We start from the raw sequence: 21,255 nt of genomic DNA, 5'->3' as shown, positions 1-21,255 counted from the left end.
TAGAATTAATAGTTGGTTATGCTGCCACAATTCCCAGGCCTGTTTTCCTGATAAGGAATGATGGATGTTTCATGCCGGAAACGGTTCACTTAAATGTAGCAAAGTCAGTCGGACAGCGGTTGCACGCTTGAGTTATGTGGCTAATTATATCGCTAACTACATGCACACAGTAATTTTAAATTCTCTGGGTTGCCAACTCCTGTGACTTTGTCTTGTTGCTTTTTTAAAGTCGCGTTCTTAAAGTGTCAGTATTATTTTTTACGGGAAAGATTCTAGCCCTCATGGTTTATGGATGCAAAGTCTCTAAAATCTCATTGTCATACAGGTTGGAATTCTGAAAAGCCAACTGCTTCGCTCCTCATCTCTGATGTGTAAACACAATGTTGATTCCTGCAATAAAATGAGATAAACAAAACCCTTTATTCTGGATGGAGCAAAGTCTTTTCTCTGCCAGTGGATGTTCAGTTGCAAGTTCATACCCAGAAAGGTCCTTTTAATCTCTTCTGTCCCCACCCCACCAAGTACCAGTCATTTCCTGTATATATGAGAAGCAGATTTTGCTGCCAGTGTTTCCTCTTATGGGTGGTGGTGGCAGCTCTCTGGGACCTCAGCTGAAGGCCTCCCCAGTTCTGAGGCCCTCTTTAATTTGGAGAAGACAGGGATTAAGCCTAGAGGCTTACCTAGGCTCCCTTGCACCCTTGGCAAGAAGTTGTATCAGCACCTCCAAAGCTGGGAGAGACCATGGACCAGAAACTAAAAAAGTTTGCTCTTCATCACCAGTGACTTCCTCTGATGCCATTGGAGTCGGATCTGCTCTCCTCCTCCTCCTCCATCACCGGCCTGTCTGTCTACCTTCCTCCCTCCCTCCACCACTCTACATGGCACTTTGGTTCCAAGAATTCAGTGTATACACAAAAACGCATATATCCAAACTGCCCCTGCACGAACTTCCCTAACCTTCCGGATTTGGTGCGTTGAACAGGCCTTGGCACCCTAGCAATACACAGAGTTTAAAAGCCAGTCTTTTCCCACCTGGAAAGAGCTTTTGAGCTTTCTGCCTTGCTTGCAGAATTTCAACCAACCGGCTTTCAACTGTGTATGGTTGAAATCATGCAAATTAAATACACAGCTGAAGTCTGGAAGAGGCGTTCTATTGTAAGGTGGCCATTCGTCGGATTGGGCGTTCTTCCTTCACTTGACCTTGTAAAGCCACTTTTGTTGGCGCTAAATGGAGTTAATAGTGTGTGACGAGGGGAGACCAAATCTCATGGAGCATAAAATGATCAAAAGCGCTTATTTTTTTAAAAAAGTTTCCATTTTTTTGAAGTTTTAGATTAAAGGCTAATTGGTTCTTCTTTCATTAATAGTAGCCCTGCTTTCTTGTAAAAGTTTTTTTTAAAAGATTGCTTTCTAATTAAGTGCAACACATTTGGATGAGTGAGGACCAAGCTGCTGTTTCTTTATAATAATAATAATAATAATAATAATAATAATAATAATAATAATAAAATCTCTATTCATAGTTTTCTTTCTGGTAGCACAAAGTCAGGATTCCTTGCTGTGGTCTCCTAATCTTACCCCTTTTTTCATTTGTGCTCTACAAAAAGCAGGCCTCTGTGTCTGTTCTTTATAGTGAAGGCTGTATATTCTGACCAGAGTGGGGGGAAAGATTATTATTCAACGCTTATAAAGTGCCTAATATTTCTTAAGGGCTGTACATATAAGACAGGCCCTATCAGCAGGCTCATTATCTAACAGACATGATAGGAAAGGAAAAACGACTGGGGAGGGAAAAGGAAAGCAAGCACTGGAGCAACTAAGAAGAGCCTGCTGGACCAGGAGAATGGGCCACCTAGTTCAGCATCCTGTTCTCACAATGGCCAACCAGATGCCCCAGTGGGAAATCCATAAGCACAACTGGAGTGCAATCGCATTCTTCCCACCTGTGGTTCCCAGCGACTGGCACTCAGGGCCATGCTATTTCTGACAGCTGACCTTATCTGGTTGATGGAAGAGGCCAGGTTGTTGCCTTCCCTCCTTGCCCTGGTGTTCTTTCTGAGAGATAGAGAGTGCAACCTTCTCTCTCTGTCCGCAAACCTACACAATATTTCTTTAAGATACAATTAATTCTGTATTTTGGAAGTAACTGGGAGGAAGTAACTGTTTGTACTACTGGAAATTCTTGGATAACCCTCTGGCTTTTAGAATTTTACCAGGCGTTGCACACATGTTTTAAATTCTATCTTCCTTCACAGCATGGTACTGGGATGGTGGGAAGGCCTAAGTTTTTATTTCAATTTAAGCACATTCTGCGTCTGGTTGCTCTTGGCTGCTGCGTGTATTTTTTCCTGTATTGCTTTTGAGCTTTTAGTTCTTGTCGATTAGGTTCCGTCCCCACTGGCAGACATAGACACACACACACACACAAACACTCACCCTCTTACCTGACTGGGCTGGAGGACATGCTGCCTGGTGTGAAGCCCTGAAAGATTTAAAAGCAAAGCTTTTGAGATCATAGCCGAATGCTGCAACCTCTTTGCAACCACCCCACATTCCTTTGCTCCTGTTGGGCTTGGCTGTATTTCAGCTGTCTCTGTGGCCGTGCTGGAGGTTCCCTTCCTGGGACAGGACTCTTCCATTATGGATGAGTGCTCCCCCTGCCCCATTACAGGGAGACCATCAATCTCATTTTACTACGACATGATGGATGGAAGTTGGTGGCTAGAGGTGAAAGGAGTTCAGTGAATGAAAGTGCTTTGGTAGCTTGGACACAAGAGATGTGAAACTAGGAACTAAAGAAGTTTGATACCCCCCCCTTTTGTCTCGAATGGGAGATCTCAAGTAATCACCAAGCATGAAATCGCAGCTTTGTCACTCACACTATTGACCAAATAGTCGAAGCGGGGTGGGGGGGTGGGGATGAATTATTTTGGCTGACTTTTCGCTCTTTAACAATTCCAGTTTGCATGTCAGAGAATATCCGGAATTAAGGAGTCATGTTTTGGACGAATGCTTGAGTTGATCTTTGCTGCCATGCATTTGATAATTGGGCACTTAGGTACAGTATTTGGATGTCTGTGAAGACTGATGCTGTTTGGCAGGACAATCTATCCTTTGGAGGAAGCACCGAATAATTTGGTGAGCAGCTAGTCCTTATGATTTCACTGGGAAGACAAGGGCTGCAGGGGAATATTGCTTGCTGGCTGTTGAGCCTCTGAGTTGGGTATGCAACAGAGGTGGGGATTAGACAACCTCTCCCTCCAGGGGACCTTAGGGACCATAGTTCTGTGATAGATGCTTATTGATTATCCCTCTAGAAAGTATTGATTATTGTGCTCCTTGGATACAGTAAGATAAAAGGGTCCTGGATTCATCTCTGCTCATGGATGTCTGTAATAACCAATTAAATGTGACATAGTGGGCTGCATGGTAGGCTCTGCTAACACCTTTCTTGGCTTAGCTGTAGCTATTGGGGCTGAGCACGGGCAGAGGTGAATTTAGGGCAGCATGTCCAGTTCCACTGCATTGGGCGCTGAGCCTAAGGGGTGCAGGGCATCTCAACTATGATCTAGTAAATTGAGCAGAAGGCCAGAGGCGTGTGTGCGAGAGTGTGTCAAATTTTGGGCTTGCACAGGGCACCACTGAAATTTGAAAGACCAAAATCTGTCACTGGCAGGAGTAGAACTAGTCTGTAGTGGGTAAGTGGGATGGAGACTTAAGCTTTCCGCAACTGTTCCACCTCATGTGAGTGGTGTGCAGGCACATTTGCAAACTAAGCAGGGTCCAGTATGGTTTCAAATGGGATGGGGGACAGTGCAGGAAGTAAGGCTAGAGCAGGCATCCCCCAACCTGCAGCCCTCCAGATGTTTTGGCCTACAACTCCCATGATCCCTAGCTAACAGGACCAGTGGTCAAGGATGATGGGAATTGTAGTCCAAAACATCTGGAGGGCCGAAGGTTGGGGATGCCTGGGTCGAGGATCCTTGGGGTTCCTTCCAACTCTACAATTCCATGATGATATGATTTTAATGGCCTCTTGAAAGTACTGTTGGTGGTGCTGGGGAGGCAGGCAACCCCACTGCACCTGCCTCTCTACGTTCCTCCTCTACATTAATAGCAATTCAGAGATGGAAAGCAGAATTTTGATTGGAAATGATAACAAAGCAGCAGCTTAAAAATATATATGATGTGTGTAGTGGATTTTCAGAAACAGCATACAAAGGCTAAAGAAACAAAACTGCCACAACTGTGTGGAGCACATTATTGCAGTTAGAATAAAATAAACAGCAGGCTCAGTACAGTTTTGCAGACAGCATGATAAAATAGTTTCCGTGAAGGGACATTTTGGAAATAGGAGTTACATATCGATAATGCAGCCTCACCACATAAAGGCATGCGTCTTTGGGGAGCTTATGCAGTGCAGTAGTTTTATTTATAAAGCTTATTCTAGAGGCTTTTGAGACCTGACTGCTTTAAATGAAAGGGCTGGTGCTGTGCTGTATTTATTGTAATTATTTGTATGTTTTAAAAGATCTGAGAGGGATCTTTAATTGTTTTTCTTAATTATTACGTTCTTCTTCTTCTTCTTCCTCTTCTTCTTCTTCTTCTTCTTCTTCTTCTTCTTCTTCTTCTTCTTCTTCTTCTTCTTCTTCTTCTTCTTCTTCCTCTTCTTCTTCTTCTTCTTCTTCCTCCACCACTCCGGGTGGCTCCCAACAGAACACTAAAAACAGAATAAAACTTCAAACATTAAAAACGTCCCTAAACAGGGCTGCCTTCAGATGTCTTCTAAAAGTCAGATAGTTGTTTATTTCCTTGACATCTGATGGGAGGGCGTTCCACAGGGCGGGCGCCACTACCAAGAAGACTCCCCCCCCTCTGTTTTTAGCTCTTCCTGTTTCATATGTAAGTTGAATTGATTCCTTGTCAGGGTAAAAAGCAGGATATCAATAAATATATAATAAAAACAAATAGAGACCATACAACACCAAAATGGTCTCATTTTCATAACCTCTCTTTTCACACAAAAGTCAACTCCTGTAGGAGGTCTCCTGACATCTTCCATCACCCATAACAAACTACAGTCCCCAGGATTCTTTGGAGGAAGTCACGGTTGTTAAGGTGGTATCATAGTGCTTTAAAAGCTACGAGCCATAATGGCTATACTCTGTCTCCACAGTTGGAGGCAGCGATGCTTCTGAATACCACTTGCTGGAAACCAGAGGAGAGGAGAGGGCTCTTGTGCTCATGTTCTGCTCCTTGGTTTCCTACAGGCATCTGGTGGGGCACTGTGAGAACAGGATGACAGTGTAGATGGGCCACTAGACTGATCCTGCAGGCTCTTGTCCTTTAAATGTCTGGTGTGGATGGACTTTGTTGCTGGCGTAAAAGAATTAGGTGTCAGGGGTCCTCACTGGTCTCTTGCAAATCATCCAGAGATCATACCTGTAGAGCCTGATCAACCACCAGCCTATGATAAGGTGGCAGAGCCTGTGCAGGTGAGCCTGGCAGAGTCTACAGCAGGTTAAAACCATGGAGGGACCTGGTTTGAACAGAGATATCGGATTCTTATCTCATTATACATGATAAGCGATCTTCAGCCATCTCAACCCTTGCTTTTTCATGCAAAACCATTTGCAGTCGTTTTCGGTCATCAACAGCTATCAGTCAGTCAATCACCCACTTCCACCACCCTTCTGAGTGATCCCCCCTCCCCTCCCCTCCCCACCCCTCCCCACCCCTTCTCTACATAAGTGCCTGGGGACTTCGATTTCACTGTATCTGAAGAAGTGTGCATGCACACGAAAGCTCATACCAAAATAAAAACTTAGTTGGTCTTTAAGGTGCTACTGAAGGAATTTTTTTATTTTACAGCAGGTTAGTTTTCCACATCCTGATGCCACCATGGGTGGTAACCCTAGATGTCACTTAGTTCTTCAAATGTAGAATATGTACTGGAACGCTTGCTTTGATGATGATGATGATGATGATTATTATTATTATTATTATTTTATTAATTATACCCTGCCCTTCTGGCTGGGTTTCCCCAGCCTCTCTGGGTGGCTTCCAGCACATGTTGTTGTTTAGTCGTTTAGTCGTGTCCGACTCTTCATGACCCCATGGACCATAGCACGCCAGGCACTCCTGTCTTGCACTGCCTCCCGCAGTTTGGTCAAACCCATGTTCGTAGCCTCGAGAACACTGTCCAGCACATATAAAAACATAATAAAATGTCAAACATTAAAATCTTCCTGATACAGGGTTACCTTCAGATGTCTTCTAAAAGTTGTATAGTTCTTTATCTTCTGGATGTCTGATGGGAGGGCATTCCCCAGGGCAGGTGCCACTACCGAGAAGGCCCTCTGCCTGGTTCCCTGTAACTTCACTTCTTGGAGCGAGGGAACCACCAGAAGGCCCTTGGAGCTGGACCTCAGTGTCCAGGCTGAACAATGGGGGTGGAGACACGCTTTTGAGTATACTGGGGCGAGGCCGCTTTGCTCACGTAACCATATTCTGTACATCCCTCTGAACACTGCTGGCTGCTCAGGAGGGACTCTGTTTTCTGGAAAGAATGAGCTATGTCTCTCCTCCTGTTCTCCAGCTCCCCATGATTATACTTTCTCTAGTAACACAGGAAACTGCCTTATACTGGTCCATCTATCTCAGCACTGTCTACACACTGGTTGGCAGCTGCTCTTCAGAGCTTCAAACTGGGGTCTTTACCAGCCCCACCTGGAGATGCCAGGGATTGAACCTCCTGCATGCTGTGCCACTAAGCAGCAGTCCTTCACTGTGAAGTTGTCCAGAGTTGTATTTGAAAACAAACCACACACAACAGGCCATTAATTTGCCCACAAACCTGATTTAGTGTATTCAGTTTGCAAAGGTAAGCCTTTTGGCAAAGCAAATGCATAAATTGCAGAAAAATCTCCCCCAACCCATTCCCCGCCTCCAGTACATAACAATTGTCCTCTTTTTAAAGGCTTTTAAAATTATTTAGACTAGATTAGAGCTCAGGGTAGCTTTTTGATTTCTTCCTTGATGCTTAAAAAAACCCACATCCTGGAGCTCTTTTGTCCTGTGTTGCCCTCTGAGCAGAGACACTAATTGAAGATCTCCTCCTTCTTTTTTTGTAAAGACGAAAGAAAGAAAGGGGGGAAAAAAGGGAGGAAAGAGCCTCCAATTTATTAAATGGATCTCTTTTTGTTCTGATGACCAAGCCTTTGTTAATCCTGTCCTTTTCAATCTTTGCACCCTATCAGGTTTATATAAAGCATCTGCAGAGAACTGGTAGCTGAGTTTGTGTTGGACAACAGGAGTGGCAATGATCTAGGCACCAAAGGAGGAGGGGATGGCTTGTTAGGAAACACTTCTGCAAAATTAAAGGAGGTAGTGGGCTAATAATAATAATAATAATAATAATAATAATAATAATAATAATATTTTATTTATTAGATTTATTAGTCATGTGTTAGACAAAGGCCTCCAAGCGACTTATGACATATTTTAAAACATCAGCATAAGTAATAAAAAATGCACTATAATATCAACACATTCACACAAAATCACATAGAATTCATTAAAAAGCACACACAAAGAGAGAGGGGGAAAAGACACCTTCATTATTCTGCTTTCGGCAAATACTGAAGACACACCTATTCCCTCTGACTTTTGATGCTCGAGATATATATTTTTAGGATCCACTTTATTTTTGTAGTTTTAATATAATATAATATAATGCATAATATTGTGTTTTTAATTGTTGTAACCCATCCTGGGACCTTAGGATGAGGGGATGGTAATAAAGTGTAATAATAATAATAATAATAATAATAATAATAATAATAATAATAATAATAGATGTTGGTAGGGATAGGCTCAGTCAGCAGAGCATGAGACTCGTAATCTTAGGGTTGTGGGTTCAAACTCCACGTTGGGCAACAAGATTCCTGCATTGCAAGGGGTTGGATTAGATGACCCCTGTGGCCCCTTCCAGCTCTACAATTCTGTGATTCTATTATTCTAAGTAATAAATTTAAAATGTAGAAAACCAAGGTGGTGCTTGGAACACGGCACAGAGAGGAGTATTTTACATTGCAATGTTTACAGATCCTGATTCTGTTGTTGAATTTCCTAAGCAACACCCCCCCCCCCGGTGTGATTCTGGTCTGGGACCCTGGGTCCTCTGCGTTGCCAGTCAGCATTGCTGTAGTGCATTTACACCTCACTCTTCGCTACCTGAAGTAGACAAGGTGGCGTAAGTAATGCATTATTTGGGTTTTTAAAAAATCCCAACGGGAGGCTCTCTCAATGAAGCCATATGGCCTAATTGTTAAACAGCTGGACTGTCGAAATAACCATTCCACAAGCCTCCCACCATCTGCACAAATTTAATTTTCTGGCTGTTTGGGGAATAGGTTGGTATAATACAGCAACAGGGACGGTCAAGCGGTCTTCTGATTTGGAAAGCGAAATAAGACTGAACCTTCCCTGATCAGTGTGTAAAAACTGCCTGGATGCGAGAAATGCCAGCTCAGCGTTTTTTGAATTCTCTGTATCTTATTTCCACCCCACAATCCTGTTAGAAAACATTTGGGAAAGGGGCAAAAAGCAACAACACACATCTTTGATCGTAAGGAGAACGTTGAAAACTTCCAGCATTTTAGCAATTTAAACACGTTTCACTGTGTAATGTCTTTTTTAAAACCTCCTGGAGAAGTGCCCATTAAAAGTTTGCATCGGTTGCCTTTGTGCAGAATGCGTCTGGGTGTGCCAATCAGCACTCGTGTCTTGCCAGCAATGCTATTTAAATTAACAGAAACAAGACATTTCATTATTTGGAAGCATTCCTCACATGCAAAATAAAATAAAATAAAAATAAAAATACCTGGACTGCTTAGGCAGGTGCACAAAATGATCTCAAGGCTAAAGCAGACTGGAGACTCACAGATCTAAGAACATGGGGATGTGGGAGACGGCTGCACACCAAATCTGAAATTGGTCAGTTTTGTGTGTGCTTGCTTTATTCAACTTTGTGTCCTTCCGATGTTTTGAACTACAATTCCCATCAGGCTTAGTCAGTGGAATGGAACTGTCTACTCTAGTTGAGCCATACTGTTTGTTTTAAAACAATTCTTTATTGCTTAATTATTTGCATTTCTAAGTGATGTACATGAAAGCAGACCACAGCAAATGGGACAATTAAGAAACAACAACAATTAAACCAAACACTACCTTAAAATGCTTACTGGAACAAGAAAATCTGAGCCATGTACCTGAGGTTCAGCAAAGAGTGTGCCTGTCTAGTCTCAATTCACAGGCTTGGGACCACTGCACTGAATGCATGGCTTCTGGTAGTTATGAGCAGTGCATCTGAGCCATGAAGGACTGCCAACAGAGACTCCCGTTAATTGGGCATGTATATGAGAGATCAAGCAGTCCTTAAGATATCCTGGACCCTCCTTGCTAGAAATAACTCTTTTTAACTGAGAACAGATAACTGGGGTTTGCTCTCCCCTCCCCCTTTCTTCCCCATCTCTTTTGCTTTTGCGTTGTCTTTTAAATTGTAATCCTAAAGGCAAGAGCTGTCATTGTAATCTGCTCTGGGAGTCTTTTGGGAGAGGAAGTGTTGACATGCTGGTGTCTGCATTTTTAAAACTCCAAAGGCAGGGAATCTCTGTCCTTCCAAATGTTGCTAGACTACAGCTGTCACCACCCCTAATCGTTGGCCACCCTAGGTTGGCCTGATTGAAGCTGGAGTCCAAATGAACCAGGGAGAGGGGGTCTCAGGTTCCCCATCCCTGTTACATCAGAGTCAAGCTCTTGTAACTTTAAGGATGCTCCTGATCCTGCAGTTTGGCACTAAAGGTGGAATAAAGGCTCTGTGTCCGGGCTCTGTACAGTGGTACCTCGGTATACAAACACAATTGGTTCCGGAAGTCTGTACTTAACCTGAAGCGTACTTAACCTGAAGCGAACTTTCCCATTGAAAGTAATGGAAAGTGGATTAATCCGTTCCAGACGGTCCGTGGAGTACTTAACCTGAAGTGAACTTTCCCATTGAAAGTAATGGAAAGTGGATTAATCCGTTCCAGACTGGTCTGTGGAGTACTTAAACTGAAAATACTCAAACCGAGGCGTACTTAAACCGAGGTATGACTGTATAGGTTCAGCTTTCTTCCATTCTGTGTGCTCAGGGTCTGTTCCCGCCCCCCTCGTTTCCCCCAAGAGATCCTGCAGGCCTCATTGCTAGTCTGCAAGGGTATAGGCAACCATGTTGACATCTCAGAGATCAATAAGGTCACGTGAAGCAGAAATGGCACTGTGAGAAATAAAACACATGCTTACAATTAAAGGTGGGGTTATTCTTACCACCCACTACCCCTTTCCCTCTGTCCATCTCTCTCAACCGTAATAGATTTATTTCTGCTTTTCTGTTCCGGCAAACTTCTTTGTCATCCTCTCTTAACAAAAAAGAAGAAAAAGAAAACACAGGAGCTGCCTAAATCAAGATGACCTTTTTTAAAAAAGGCTCGATGTGCGCGGTCAAATTCTGAGATACCATCTTTCCCACTTTGTCCTTTTGTATTCCCGACCAGCTGTGCCCCTCTTTAAACCTGTCCCCTTGTTCTCCACCCGCTTTCACCAGCCATACAATAGCCCTGAACTTCAGGGAGGCTAAAAAAGAACAAATCTCTCCCAAACATTCCCTCATTGATTCCAGAGGGGCAGCTGCTCAGAGCTGTCCCCCCCCCACTCCCCACCATCCAGTTTTTAACAGAAATGAAAATGAATCAATATCGCAACAAGAGGGCTGGAAGTGCCTTTGAAGAATCCCGATAAATAAAAGCCTACGACGACAAAGCTGGCTCATTGGTCACAACCTAATTAAACTCCCAGATGTTAATTGAGTCTTTTGGAGCTTGTCTGGAGCTTCAGCAGTTGCAGAGAACTGAGTGGAGGATTGTTCTTGTGATTTAAACTTCCGGAGAGTAAATGGGGCCATTTCCCAGCTAAATAATCTGTTGTGGAACGAGGTCTGGTCACAAGGCATACATGTTGCAGGCTTTCCAAAGCTGGGGCCCTCCAGATGTTTGGGTGTCAGGTTATGCCAGCAAATTCTCCTGTATTTTCCCCCAGCCATTTATTGATCAAAGGGGAGAGGAAATTTTGGTGAGATTCCCATGCGTATGTATGTTGAAGGGTTTTGTGGCGCTTGCTTTACTTTTGAGGTGACCGAGGGGCCTTTGCGAGTGGCCTTTTTCTTTATCCTGCAAAACATCTCACTGGTTGGTGCAAAGGTCTCAGGACCACATGTCTTCCTAGGACTGAAAGAGAAGACTCTTAAGTGGTCTGTGTTACAATCTCTCATTTGGTTAATAGCCCACTTTATTTTGGCAAGGCCCCACTTCATTCCACTTATCGCCTTTTTAAATCAAGCCAGCTCTGGGCTGCTAAACAGTCTCTGTGTTGTCCCAGTGATGCATTATGGCCAAGAGAAAACGCATTGGCACCTTCTTGGGAGCCAAAAGTAAGGATGTGCATTTAAAAATAGCTCCTGTTAAAATTTGCTAGCAACAGCTGCCCACACCAGGTGAAGGGTTCCGTATGGCCCTCTCTGTACTTGATAAGAGCAATGCCTCTTTCGTCTCCCATCTGGAACATAACTCTGTGTGTTCTGAGAGTGTTGCTATGTGTTAAATATGCCTGCTTTTTTTGGATGTCTTCCATATGTTGAATCTATGATGCCCATGAGAAAGAAGGATGGAAGGAAGCTGAGGATCTCAGGACTGGACAGTCTCTGTGATATTATTCTAAGTACTAGGAACACAAGAGGAGGCTGCCTGAACTGAGTCAGAACATTGGTCCATCTAGCTTGATATTGTTTACACTGACTGGCATCAGCTCTCCAGGTTTTCCAACAGGAGCCTTTTCCCAGCCCTACCTGGAGATGCTCAGGGTTGACCCTTCTGCATGCCAAGTAGGTGCTCTGCCCCTGAGCTACGGCCCTTCTGTTCAGGAGGGAGGTGCAGAATGGTGGGCACCAACATGTTGTGTGAGATGAGAGATCTGTGCTATAGGCCATGCCCAGAGTGATATAGGCCATGCCCAGAGTGCTTATATTTCATTGTGGGTAGACAGTGGGGAAGCACCAGAGCTCAGGGGTAGCTGACCATCCTTGAGGTCCTCCAATAGTCTACTTGATGTGGCTATGTGTAGAGCAGTTGTGCTGGCTGGGGCTGGTTAGAATTGCAGTCAGAGTTATAGTGGTTCAGGGTTGTGAGGCTTCAGGGGGCGGACAAAGACTGGTTACTAATTTTGCAGCAGGGTCCCAGCAGAGTCCCTCCCCATAGCATCCCTAGTGCCACCCAATCAGCATGAAAGGGGAGCTTTTTAGCCACTGAGAAGAAGTCTTCTCACCCTTTGTCAGGGGCGTCTTAGCCATTGAGGCTACTGGTGCAAGGCGCCACGGCACGAAGTTCTGGAGGGCACCTTCGCCATGCCACACTGTGCCTGGGGCCTCCTCCCTGTCGGAGGAGCTGCCCTCAAGCCCCGCCGGCAGCGCCACCCTCGCCCGCCACTTCTCGGGCTGCAGGCCCCGTTGCAGGGAAGCCATCCGTGAGCCTGCCGTCGGCGCGGCAGCCAGGGCTCCCTGGCGGGAGCGCCGCACAACCGCTTCGTCTGAGCAGGCAGAGGCAGAGGTGGAGCACAGCTGACAGCGTCCCCGCCCATCAGGCCGCCCCCTCCGGCGGCCCGCCGTGCCTGGCCCTGCCTGGTGGAGCGCGAGTCCGGACTTGCCGTCACCGGTCCTGCCTGCGGCGGGCGAGAAGCAGAAGGCACGGCATAGCAGCTCGGGGGGGAGCAGCGCCTCGGAGGTGCGTGAGGCGCAGTTGCTCAAACGAAGCGTGTGCGCCCCCAGGGCAGCACGTGGCTCCGGCTTTCTGGCTGGGAAAGGGGGGGGTTGGGCACCGGAGGGATCTCTGAACCATGGCACTGGATAGGCTTAAGACGGCCCTGCCCTTTGTTATGAGTGGAACCAGTCAGTCAAAGGAGGTGAGTCAGTGATTGAGGGTTAGCTCCTAGGGTCAATCTGGAGAAGGCACATAGGAAGAACATTAAGGGTGAATTGTTCTGTATGCCCCAAAGCTAAGCATTTTGGAATAATGAAAATGCAAGGTGCTTCTGTTTCAAGAGAATGGTGTGCAAGTTTTGTTACGTACAATGGAACCTCAAGCAAAAGGCAAATTAAGTCACTTCAAAGGGAAGGTACTGGAGCACCCCAAATCATTTGCCTACATATGTGCCCAAATAAGAGTACTTCTAGCTGAAAGGCAGCACATGGAGATCTGCACTGACCATTGCAATATATCCCTAATTATTACCATCCTATATAATAAAGTCCAAGTGCATCCAGTCCCTGTGTCCCTGGGTTTGCGCTACTGCGCATGTGCCCCACAGGCAGCCTTTGGGACTTGGAACGCAGAGACACTTGGAGCGCACGAGAGCAAGAGAGAGACAGACAAGATGGCGGCGGCCGAATGAAGTGTTAGGCGGCGGCGGCAGCCGGATCCGCTCGAGCTTCTCCCTCCCTTCCCAGCCCTCAGGCCTACCTTTCCTGAGAGGGCAGAGAGAGCGCGGACAGCCACGGAAGCGTGTTGAGGGGGACGCCTGCTTCCTACAAAGGGGCCTGGTTGCAAACGGAGCCTCGGGGACCGGAGTCCTCCTTCCCTCCCCCCCCATCCTCCATACTTCCCCCGTCCTCTTCTTCTTTCTCCTCCCACCGACAGACCCCTCGAAATCCTGGCTTTTTTGTAGCGGGAGCTCCATCTTGGTCTGCCGCTGCCTCCTCCTCCTCCTCCTCCTCACAACCCTCCCTGGCCCTTGAGAGGAGCGCCGCGGCCGCGGCCTCCCCCCCCTCTGCGCTCGGCCGCGGGGCACGACGGGAGAGCGAGTTTGTTTACTTGCGTTCCTGGCGCGCCCCACGGCTGAGCGCAGAGAGGGAGAGAAGGCCCCGCCACTCCTCTCACATATGTTCTAGCGCCCATTTATTTAACGGGCTCAATGACACCAGTTGTTTAATAATAGCATGATTGTGTAATCTTAGAAGGGGGCGTGGCTGTAGTCTAAAGCATATACAGAAGGGGGCTATTAGCTGTAGTCTAAAGCATATACAGTGGTACCTCTGGTTAAGAACTTGATTCATTCTGGAGGTCCGTCTTAACCTGAAACTGTTCTTAACCTGAGGTACCTCTTTAGCTAATGGGGCCTTCTGCTGCTGCCGCGCTGCCAGAGCAAGATTTCTGTTCTCATCCTGAAGCAAAGTTCTTAACCTGAGGTACTATTTCTGCGTTAGCGGAGTTTGTAACCTGAAGCGTTTGTAACCTGAGGTACCACTGTAGAGGACACCAGGATGGGGTAGGGAGAGGGACGAGTATGTCAATATTGCTTTCTCCAAGTTTCATCTTTTTAAAATTTTAAATTTAGTTTGCGCCGTATCTGCAAATACTTGCAATTCTTTTTAAAGTCTGCATTTAAATTTGTACTGGTACTCATTTCCACCCACATGTTGTTGTTGTTTAGTCGTTTAGTCGTGTCCGACTCTTCGTGACCCCATGGACCACAGCACGCCAGGCACCCCTGTCCTGCACTGCCTCCCGCAGCCTGGCCAAACTCATGTTCGTAGCTTCGAGAACACCGTCCAACCATCTTGTCCTCTGTCGTCCCCTTCTCCTAGTGCCCTCAATCTTTCCCAACATCAGGGTCTTTTCCAAGGTTTCTTCTCTTCTCATGAGGTGGCCAAAGTATTGGAGCCTCAGCTTCACGATCTGTCCTTCCAGGGAGCACTCAGGGCTGATTTCCTTCAGAACGGATAGGTTTGATCTTCTAGCAGTCCATGGGACTCTCAAGAGTCTCCTCCAGCACCATAATTCAAAAGCATCAATTCTTTGGCGATCAGCCTTCTTTATGGTCCAGCTCTCACTTCCATACATCACTACTGGGAAAACCATAGCTTTAACTATACGGACCTTTGTCGGCAAGGTGATGTCTCTGCTTTTAAAGATGCTGTCTAGGTTTGTCATTGCTTTTCTCCCAAGAAGCAGGCGTCTTTTAATTTCGTGACTGCTGTCACCATCTGCAGTGATCAAGGAGCCCAAGAAAGTAAAATCTCTCACTGCCTCCATTTCTTCCCCTTCTATTTGCCAGGAGGTGATGGGACCAGTGGCCATGATCTTGGTTTTTTTGATGTTGAGCTTCAGACCATATTTTGCGCTCTCCTCTTTCACCCTCATTAAAAGGTTCTTTAATTCCTCCTCGCTTTCTGCCATCAAGGTTGTGTCATCTGCATATCTGAGGTTGTTGATATTTCTTCCGGCAATCTTAATTCCGGCTTGGGATTCATCTAGTCCAGCCTTTCGCATGATGAATTCTGCATATAAGTTAAATAAGCAGGGAGACAATATACAACCTTGTCGTACTCCTTTCCCAATTTTGAACCACTCAGTTGTTCCATATCCAGTTCTAACTGTAGCTTCTTGTCCCACATAGAGATTTCTCAGGAGACAGATGAGGTGATCAGGCACTCCCATTTCTTTAAGAACTTGCCATAGTTTGCTGTGGTCGACACAGTCAAAGGCTTTTGCATAGTCAATGAAGCAGAAGTAGACGTTTTTCTGGAACTCTCTAGCTTTCTCCATAATCCAGCGCATTCCACCCACATATCATCCATAATAATTTGTGTGCATATTTCTTGCAATTTATACACAACTTTGTCTAGTATATGCACTTTTGCAAGCAATTTCCCCTGACAGATTGCATTTTTGCATGCTAATATACACTTCTTTTTGTGCACTTTTCACAAGGTGCACCTTGTTCATTGGTTGGAGAAATGTAAATTTCAGAGAAATTTTGTCTTTTGGTTCAGGAAGTACAAATTTGGTATCAAAATGCAAACTTGGGCCAAATGCCTTACCCACCACTTCCTACATCAGCACCACCTCCATAGGTGGATGAATCCTTTTAAAACTAATAATTTCCTGTTCTGTTCTCATGGCTTGGAAGGAGGAGAGTAAAGTTAGGAGAGTTGTTGCAAAGGAGTTTATGGCCTCTTGGCATACGCATGCACACAACAGGATAAGGAATGAGGCTTTGCTTCCAAAAGGAAGTGAAATGACTGAAAAACTTTGTAAATGATAATATTGGTGAACTGCAGGGGAAGAATAGAACAGAGGAAAAGGTTTAAGCACATGGATTCTTGAGTCACATGCTGTGCTGATTCAGCAGGTATGTTAACTGCATTATCCCATTGAAGACGTTCGTAATTCATCGCTAAGTGTACTAATGGCAGTTTAGGGCCGTGTGGCCAGTAAGTTGGCCATCTCTTGGCGGATATTAAAGGCTGGGAATAATAAAGGGGAATGTTATTGTATTAACTTTATTGATTTAGCAGGATTGATTGAGCCTGTCTCCCTGCGGAAGAGGGAGGGGATTTGCTTTTTTGCTGGAATGGCATCATCCCCCCCCCTTTCTTTGCTTCTTTCAGCCAGTGGCTTAGAACCCTGGCTGTGCTCACATCCAAAAGTTGTGCTATTTGCATATCTCATTTAATTTGTCATTAGCAAGGCGTTGTAGCTATGCACATGAGGGAATTGGCGTGTGTGGTTCCTTCACACTTTGTCTGTATTCGATTCCCCACTCTGTCCTTTCATAATTTGGAACTGTGTGTCTTTTTGACAGCCCAGTCATACACTCATAGAATTGTACCATTGGAAGAGACCACAAGGGTCATGTAGTTGAACCCCCTGCAATGCAGGAGCCTTTGCCCCAACGTGTACTTTCACATTTAAAAGTTCTGCACCCATGCTAAGTATTATTACTATGATTACGCAGCTGTATGTGTATGTACATAGAGTTGTTTCAAACTGCTTTTAATATTGTGCCTTAATGCTGTAACCCAGGTGTCCCCAAACTCTGCCCTCCAGCTGTTTTGGGACTACAACTCCCATCATCCCTAGCTAACAGGACCAGAGGTCAAGGATGATGGGAATTGTAGTCCCAAAACAGCTGGAGGGCAGAGTTTGGGAATGCCTGCTGTAACCCATCCCAGAACCTTCAGGTGAATGATTGTGTAATAGATAAATAATCATATTTGAAGCACTTTAAAGCACTATATCAAGCATCCCCAAACTTTGGCCCTCCAGATGTTTTGGACTACAATTCCCATCATCCCTGATGACTGGTCCTGTTAGCTAGGGATCATGGGAGTTGTAGGCCAAAACATCTGGAGGGCCGCAGTTTGGGGATGCCTGCTCTATATAAATACTTAATAATGATGCCACCACTTGGCTCTCCAGCCCCCCCCCCCACGTTTAAGAAGTTGCTTCAAAGCAAGTCCATCTAGCTCAGGGGTCAGCAAACTTTTTCAGTAGGGGGCCGGTCCACTGTCCCTCAGACCTTGTGGGGGGCCGGACTATATTTTGAAAAAAAATATGAACGAATTCCTATATCCCACAAATAACCTAGAGATGCATTTTAAATAAAAGGACACATTCCACTCATGTAAAAACACCAGGCAGGCCCCACAAATAACCTAGAGAAATAAAACGACACATTCTACTCATGTAAAAACATGCTGATTCCCGGACCATCCGCGGGGCGGATTTAGAAGGTGATTGGGCCACATCTGGCCCCCGGGCCTTAGTTTGGGGACCCCTGATCTAGCTCACTGACTGGCAGCTGCTCTTTGGGGTATTGGGCAGGGAGCCTCTCCAAGCCCCACCTGGAGAACCTGGGGATTAAGCCTGGGATCTACTGCATACAAATCAGGTGCTCTTAGCTATGGATGTTTCTCATGAACACTGGAAGCTGCTTTCCACCAAATCATATCAAGCACCCATCATTGTCTGTATTGTCTAGCAGTGGCTCCCCAGAATTTCAGACCTCAAGTTGCTGGGGATCGTACCTGTGACCACCAAAGTGTTTAGCTACTCATGCAGGCCTGCAGAAAACCCTGTTCCGAGCAGTTGCTTTAGCAATCTTTGGATTTGAAAATTGGCACCAGGCTTTGGAAGGTTGGAGATTAAGATGTGTTTAAGAGTTGGATTAAGTCTGTCGGTATGTTTCGCTGTGGCTTGAGCTGGAGCCAAACTGGTGACTGCAATTAAAAAAGGCAAGTAGCGATAAACATCGAGTGGATCTGTTTTCCCAGCTCCCATCTGTAGGCTTCCTCCCTCCCCCTTCCTTTTCAAATTCCATGCTGAGGAACGATTGCCGCATGACCTTGAATGCGGCCCAATATCTCATGCTAAACGCATTTGCAACCAAGTTGGCTGTTTTGGCAGGGCTTTGATGTAGGTCGTTTTATTACCAGGCTGAATCCAACTCCATACTGATCTTCCACTCATGCCAAGAATGCTAATAATAAACTAATCAATGAGGTGCTGGATTGTTCTTGTGAAATGGTCCGTCATGATGAGGCAGGGCGGGGGAGAGATGCAAAAGTGGTGGAACAGTCTGCTCACAAGAAGGAATGGCTGTTGCCCTGGGTGGTGAAAATGATGTTACCTTTGCTTGCAAGCTTGCAAGAGAGAGTTTTCTTTACCTCTGGGGTCTTTGGCAGTATGCAGAATAGGGCAGTGCCTAAGAGCGCAGGCTCATCTTTATTTTAGCTTGACCTTTTGGTACAAGTAATTTTTATAGTTCCATTAAATGGCGAGATCGTTTGCAAAAGTACATTAGGAAGAGTGCCGTGGGGACCACTATCCTATTATGTGGAATGTTAATAGAATGAAAAATTAATTAAATGCTAAAGATTACAGCAGGACACATTCTTTTCTCTGTTTCTCTCTCTTCCACCCCCACCTCCAACCAAAATACTAATTCATGGGACAGATATAGAAACTTGCACTAACTACAACTCCATTTTCAAGTGGGAGGGTAGATTTGATGTAGTGAACCCAAAGCTGCCATTTTCAGTGTAGGCAGCTAATCAAAACTTCTTCTCTTCAGAGGTGCAAAGCATCTTTCAAACCCTCTAGCTCATTTGTCTTCCGTACTCTGCCTAGTAAGTCTTTCTATTTCCATTTTGCAGCGAGAATAATTGAGGCCACTCAAGATTATCGGGTAAAGTCAGGACTTTTCAGAATTCAGTTTCCTCTTCATAATTGCTTGGGTCCAACTCTTGTCTACCACTGGCTTGTGCTGTAGGAAGGGATGGGACTCAATGGTAGAACATCTACTCTGCATGCAGAATGTCTGGGTTGGACTGATAGACTGGTTATAGAGCTGCTGCCAGTCAGTGCAGACAATACTGAGCTGCATGGACCAATGGTCTGAGTCTGTATAAGGCAGCTTCCCATATTCTTATGTTTCTTTTTTAATGCCCAGGTTTCCGTGCAAGAGATATTTTAAGGATTATTGAGATAAAGTCTGCAAACCTCTTTAAATGCTAAGAAAAGCACAATATAAGACTTAGATTTTTAAGTGCTAGGTAGAGTATGATGCTGCACTGTAAAATCCAGCCATTATAACTGACTTGGATAACAGTTTGTGTGTGTGTACTCTCTTTTGCATGAATCTGTATAGCTCTCCAATCAGGAGGAGGTGGGAATGACACTGTAACAAATGTCTTATTTTCTGATACTGTATCTTACAAATTTGGTTGAATACAATACTCCACTGTTTTGCTGTTTTTGTTGCACCAAAGCAACAAAATATTGTTCACACATTTAGCAATTTTGTGAATTACTTTCTTTTTCAAATGGCAGATGTGGGCCCCCAAATTCAGACTGGGATCCTGGTAATGATGGTGGGGGTGTTTGTGGCTTTAACCCTTTAATTCTCCCCCAGACTGCAATTCTGATTCATCCCAGTCTCCTTCCACCCACAATTGCACTAGGAGGGGAAAGCTTCTGGTGGCACAACGATACAACTCCAATGTAAATAGTAGGTTGGAACTTCCAGCCTGGATTGGTACGGTGGTGGTGGTAGGGTTAATGCCCTCTAAATCTGCATCAAGATCCTCACAGAGATTAGGTCTTCTGATAGTATGAATGCCACATCATCTGGTTAACTCTGAGCTTAGATCTTGATCAAAGCAACATCTATCTTCCAGATCCTGCAGGGTTTGACCTCTCCCTGCTGTATCTGAATCCAGTATATAGTCTAGTTCGGACATAACACTAAACCATTGTTTTATATTGCTAGAACAAGCTGCAGGGAGCCTCAGACTTACACATCCCCTCCCCTTCCAGCACAGCTGTAAGGAGGGGCTAAGGCTCATTCTGGTAACACTAAACCATGGTTTAGCATTACATCCAAACAAACCATTATGCCTTAATAGCTCTTGAGCAGAGCCAGGCGAGATGGTGAAGTCCTCATTCAAGGCATGCTCAGTGCCCTGTGGAGGCTCAGCCCAGATGATTTGGGTTCATTGGTTTGTGTGTGTGTGTGTGTGTGTGTGTGTGTGTGTGTGTGTGTGTGTGTGAAAAATATATTGCCATACGTTATAAAACCCTTAAGGATGCAGACAAGTAAAAAAAATCTCTGCTGGTAATGTCCACAAATCATACCTCAGCTTCCCTAACATTGCAACATAACAAGTATATGATTTCCTTCCCTGTTTCCAGCTCTCTGCACAGAAGAATGTGTCCACGGAAGGTGTGTTTCTCCCGACACGTGTCACTGTGAACCTGGATGGGGGGGCCCAGATTGTTCCAGCGGTGAGTAGAAAAACAGCCTTGATTCTCCATAACCTTCCTACATAGACGTCCCAAGAGGACAGTACCTTATGGTAAATCTTTTGGTTTCACCTGTCTATCCTGAGATGAGAACAATGCCAACGAAGCAGCAAATCTGTTACTGTTTTTATCCTGTTGTTTATTTATTTTGGTCAGTTTGTTTTGATAATGTCATAAGTGCACTATGACTCATGTGTTGCTCGCTGTCCAAGCATATAAGCATCTTCCGTTGAGGTTGTGCTTCTGTAGGGAGGTTATTCCATTTCCCCATTACTGGTTCTTTCTGCTATATGGGGGGGAATGGGAATGTGATTCTTCTCTCCATCCACCCGCCTTGGCACCCAGATATAAAAGCTGTGGTGGTTGCTGAACGGAATGTGGTCGTGCAAGTGTTGAGGACCCTTTCTGGTTTGACGTCTATGCCATTGTTACTGGTAAGCATTGCAGAGCTTCTCTCTCCTCCTGGCTTCATGCTATCTTGCTGTTTCCTTCTTCTTTTTAACCATTGCAAGCAAAGCCATGC

The 21,255-nt window shown here is 45.2% G+C and overlaps 1 protein-coding gene across 1 annotated transcript in view; it reads left to right on the top strand.

Annotated features, from left to right (window-relative positions):
* Positions 1-20,758, top strand: part of LOC148683656 (multiple epidermal growth factor-like domains protein 11) — a 29,976-nt gene extending 9,218 nt beyond the window's left edge. The window contains exon 4 of the mRNA XM_088657098.1: positions 20,622-20,758. Coding sequence (XP_088513224.1) covers positions 20,622-20,722 — 101 coding nt within the window. The 3' untranslated portion in view covers positions 20,723-20,758. The remainder of the gene's footprint in view (positions 1-20,621) is intronic.
* Positions 20,759-21,255: the final 497 nt, after the last annotated feature.

This window comes from Zootoca vivipara, chromosome 13 (assembly GCF_965207765.1).
Source record: "Zootoca vivipara chromosome 13, rZooViv2.hap1.1, whole genome shotgun sequence".
NCBI classification, from domain to species: Eukaryota; Metazoa; Chordata; class Lepidosauria; order Squamata; family Lacertidae; genus Zootoca; species Zootoca vivipara.
The sequence above is the reverse complement of the archived record's forward strand: the minus strand, read 5'-3'. Positions and strand labels throughout refer to the sequence as shown.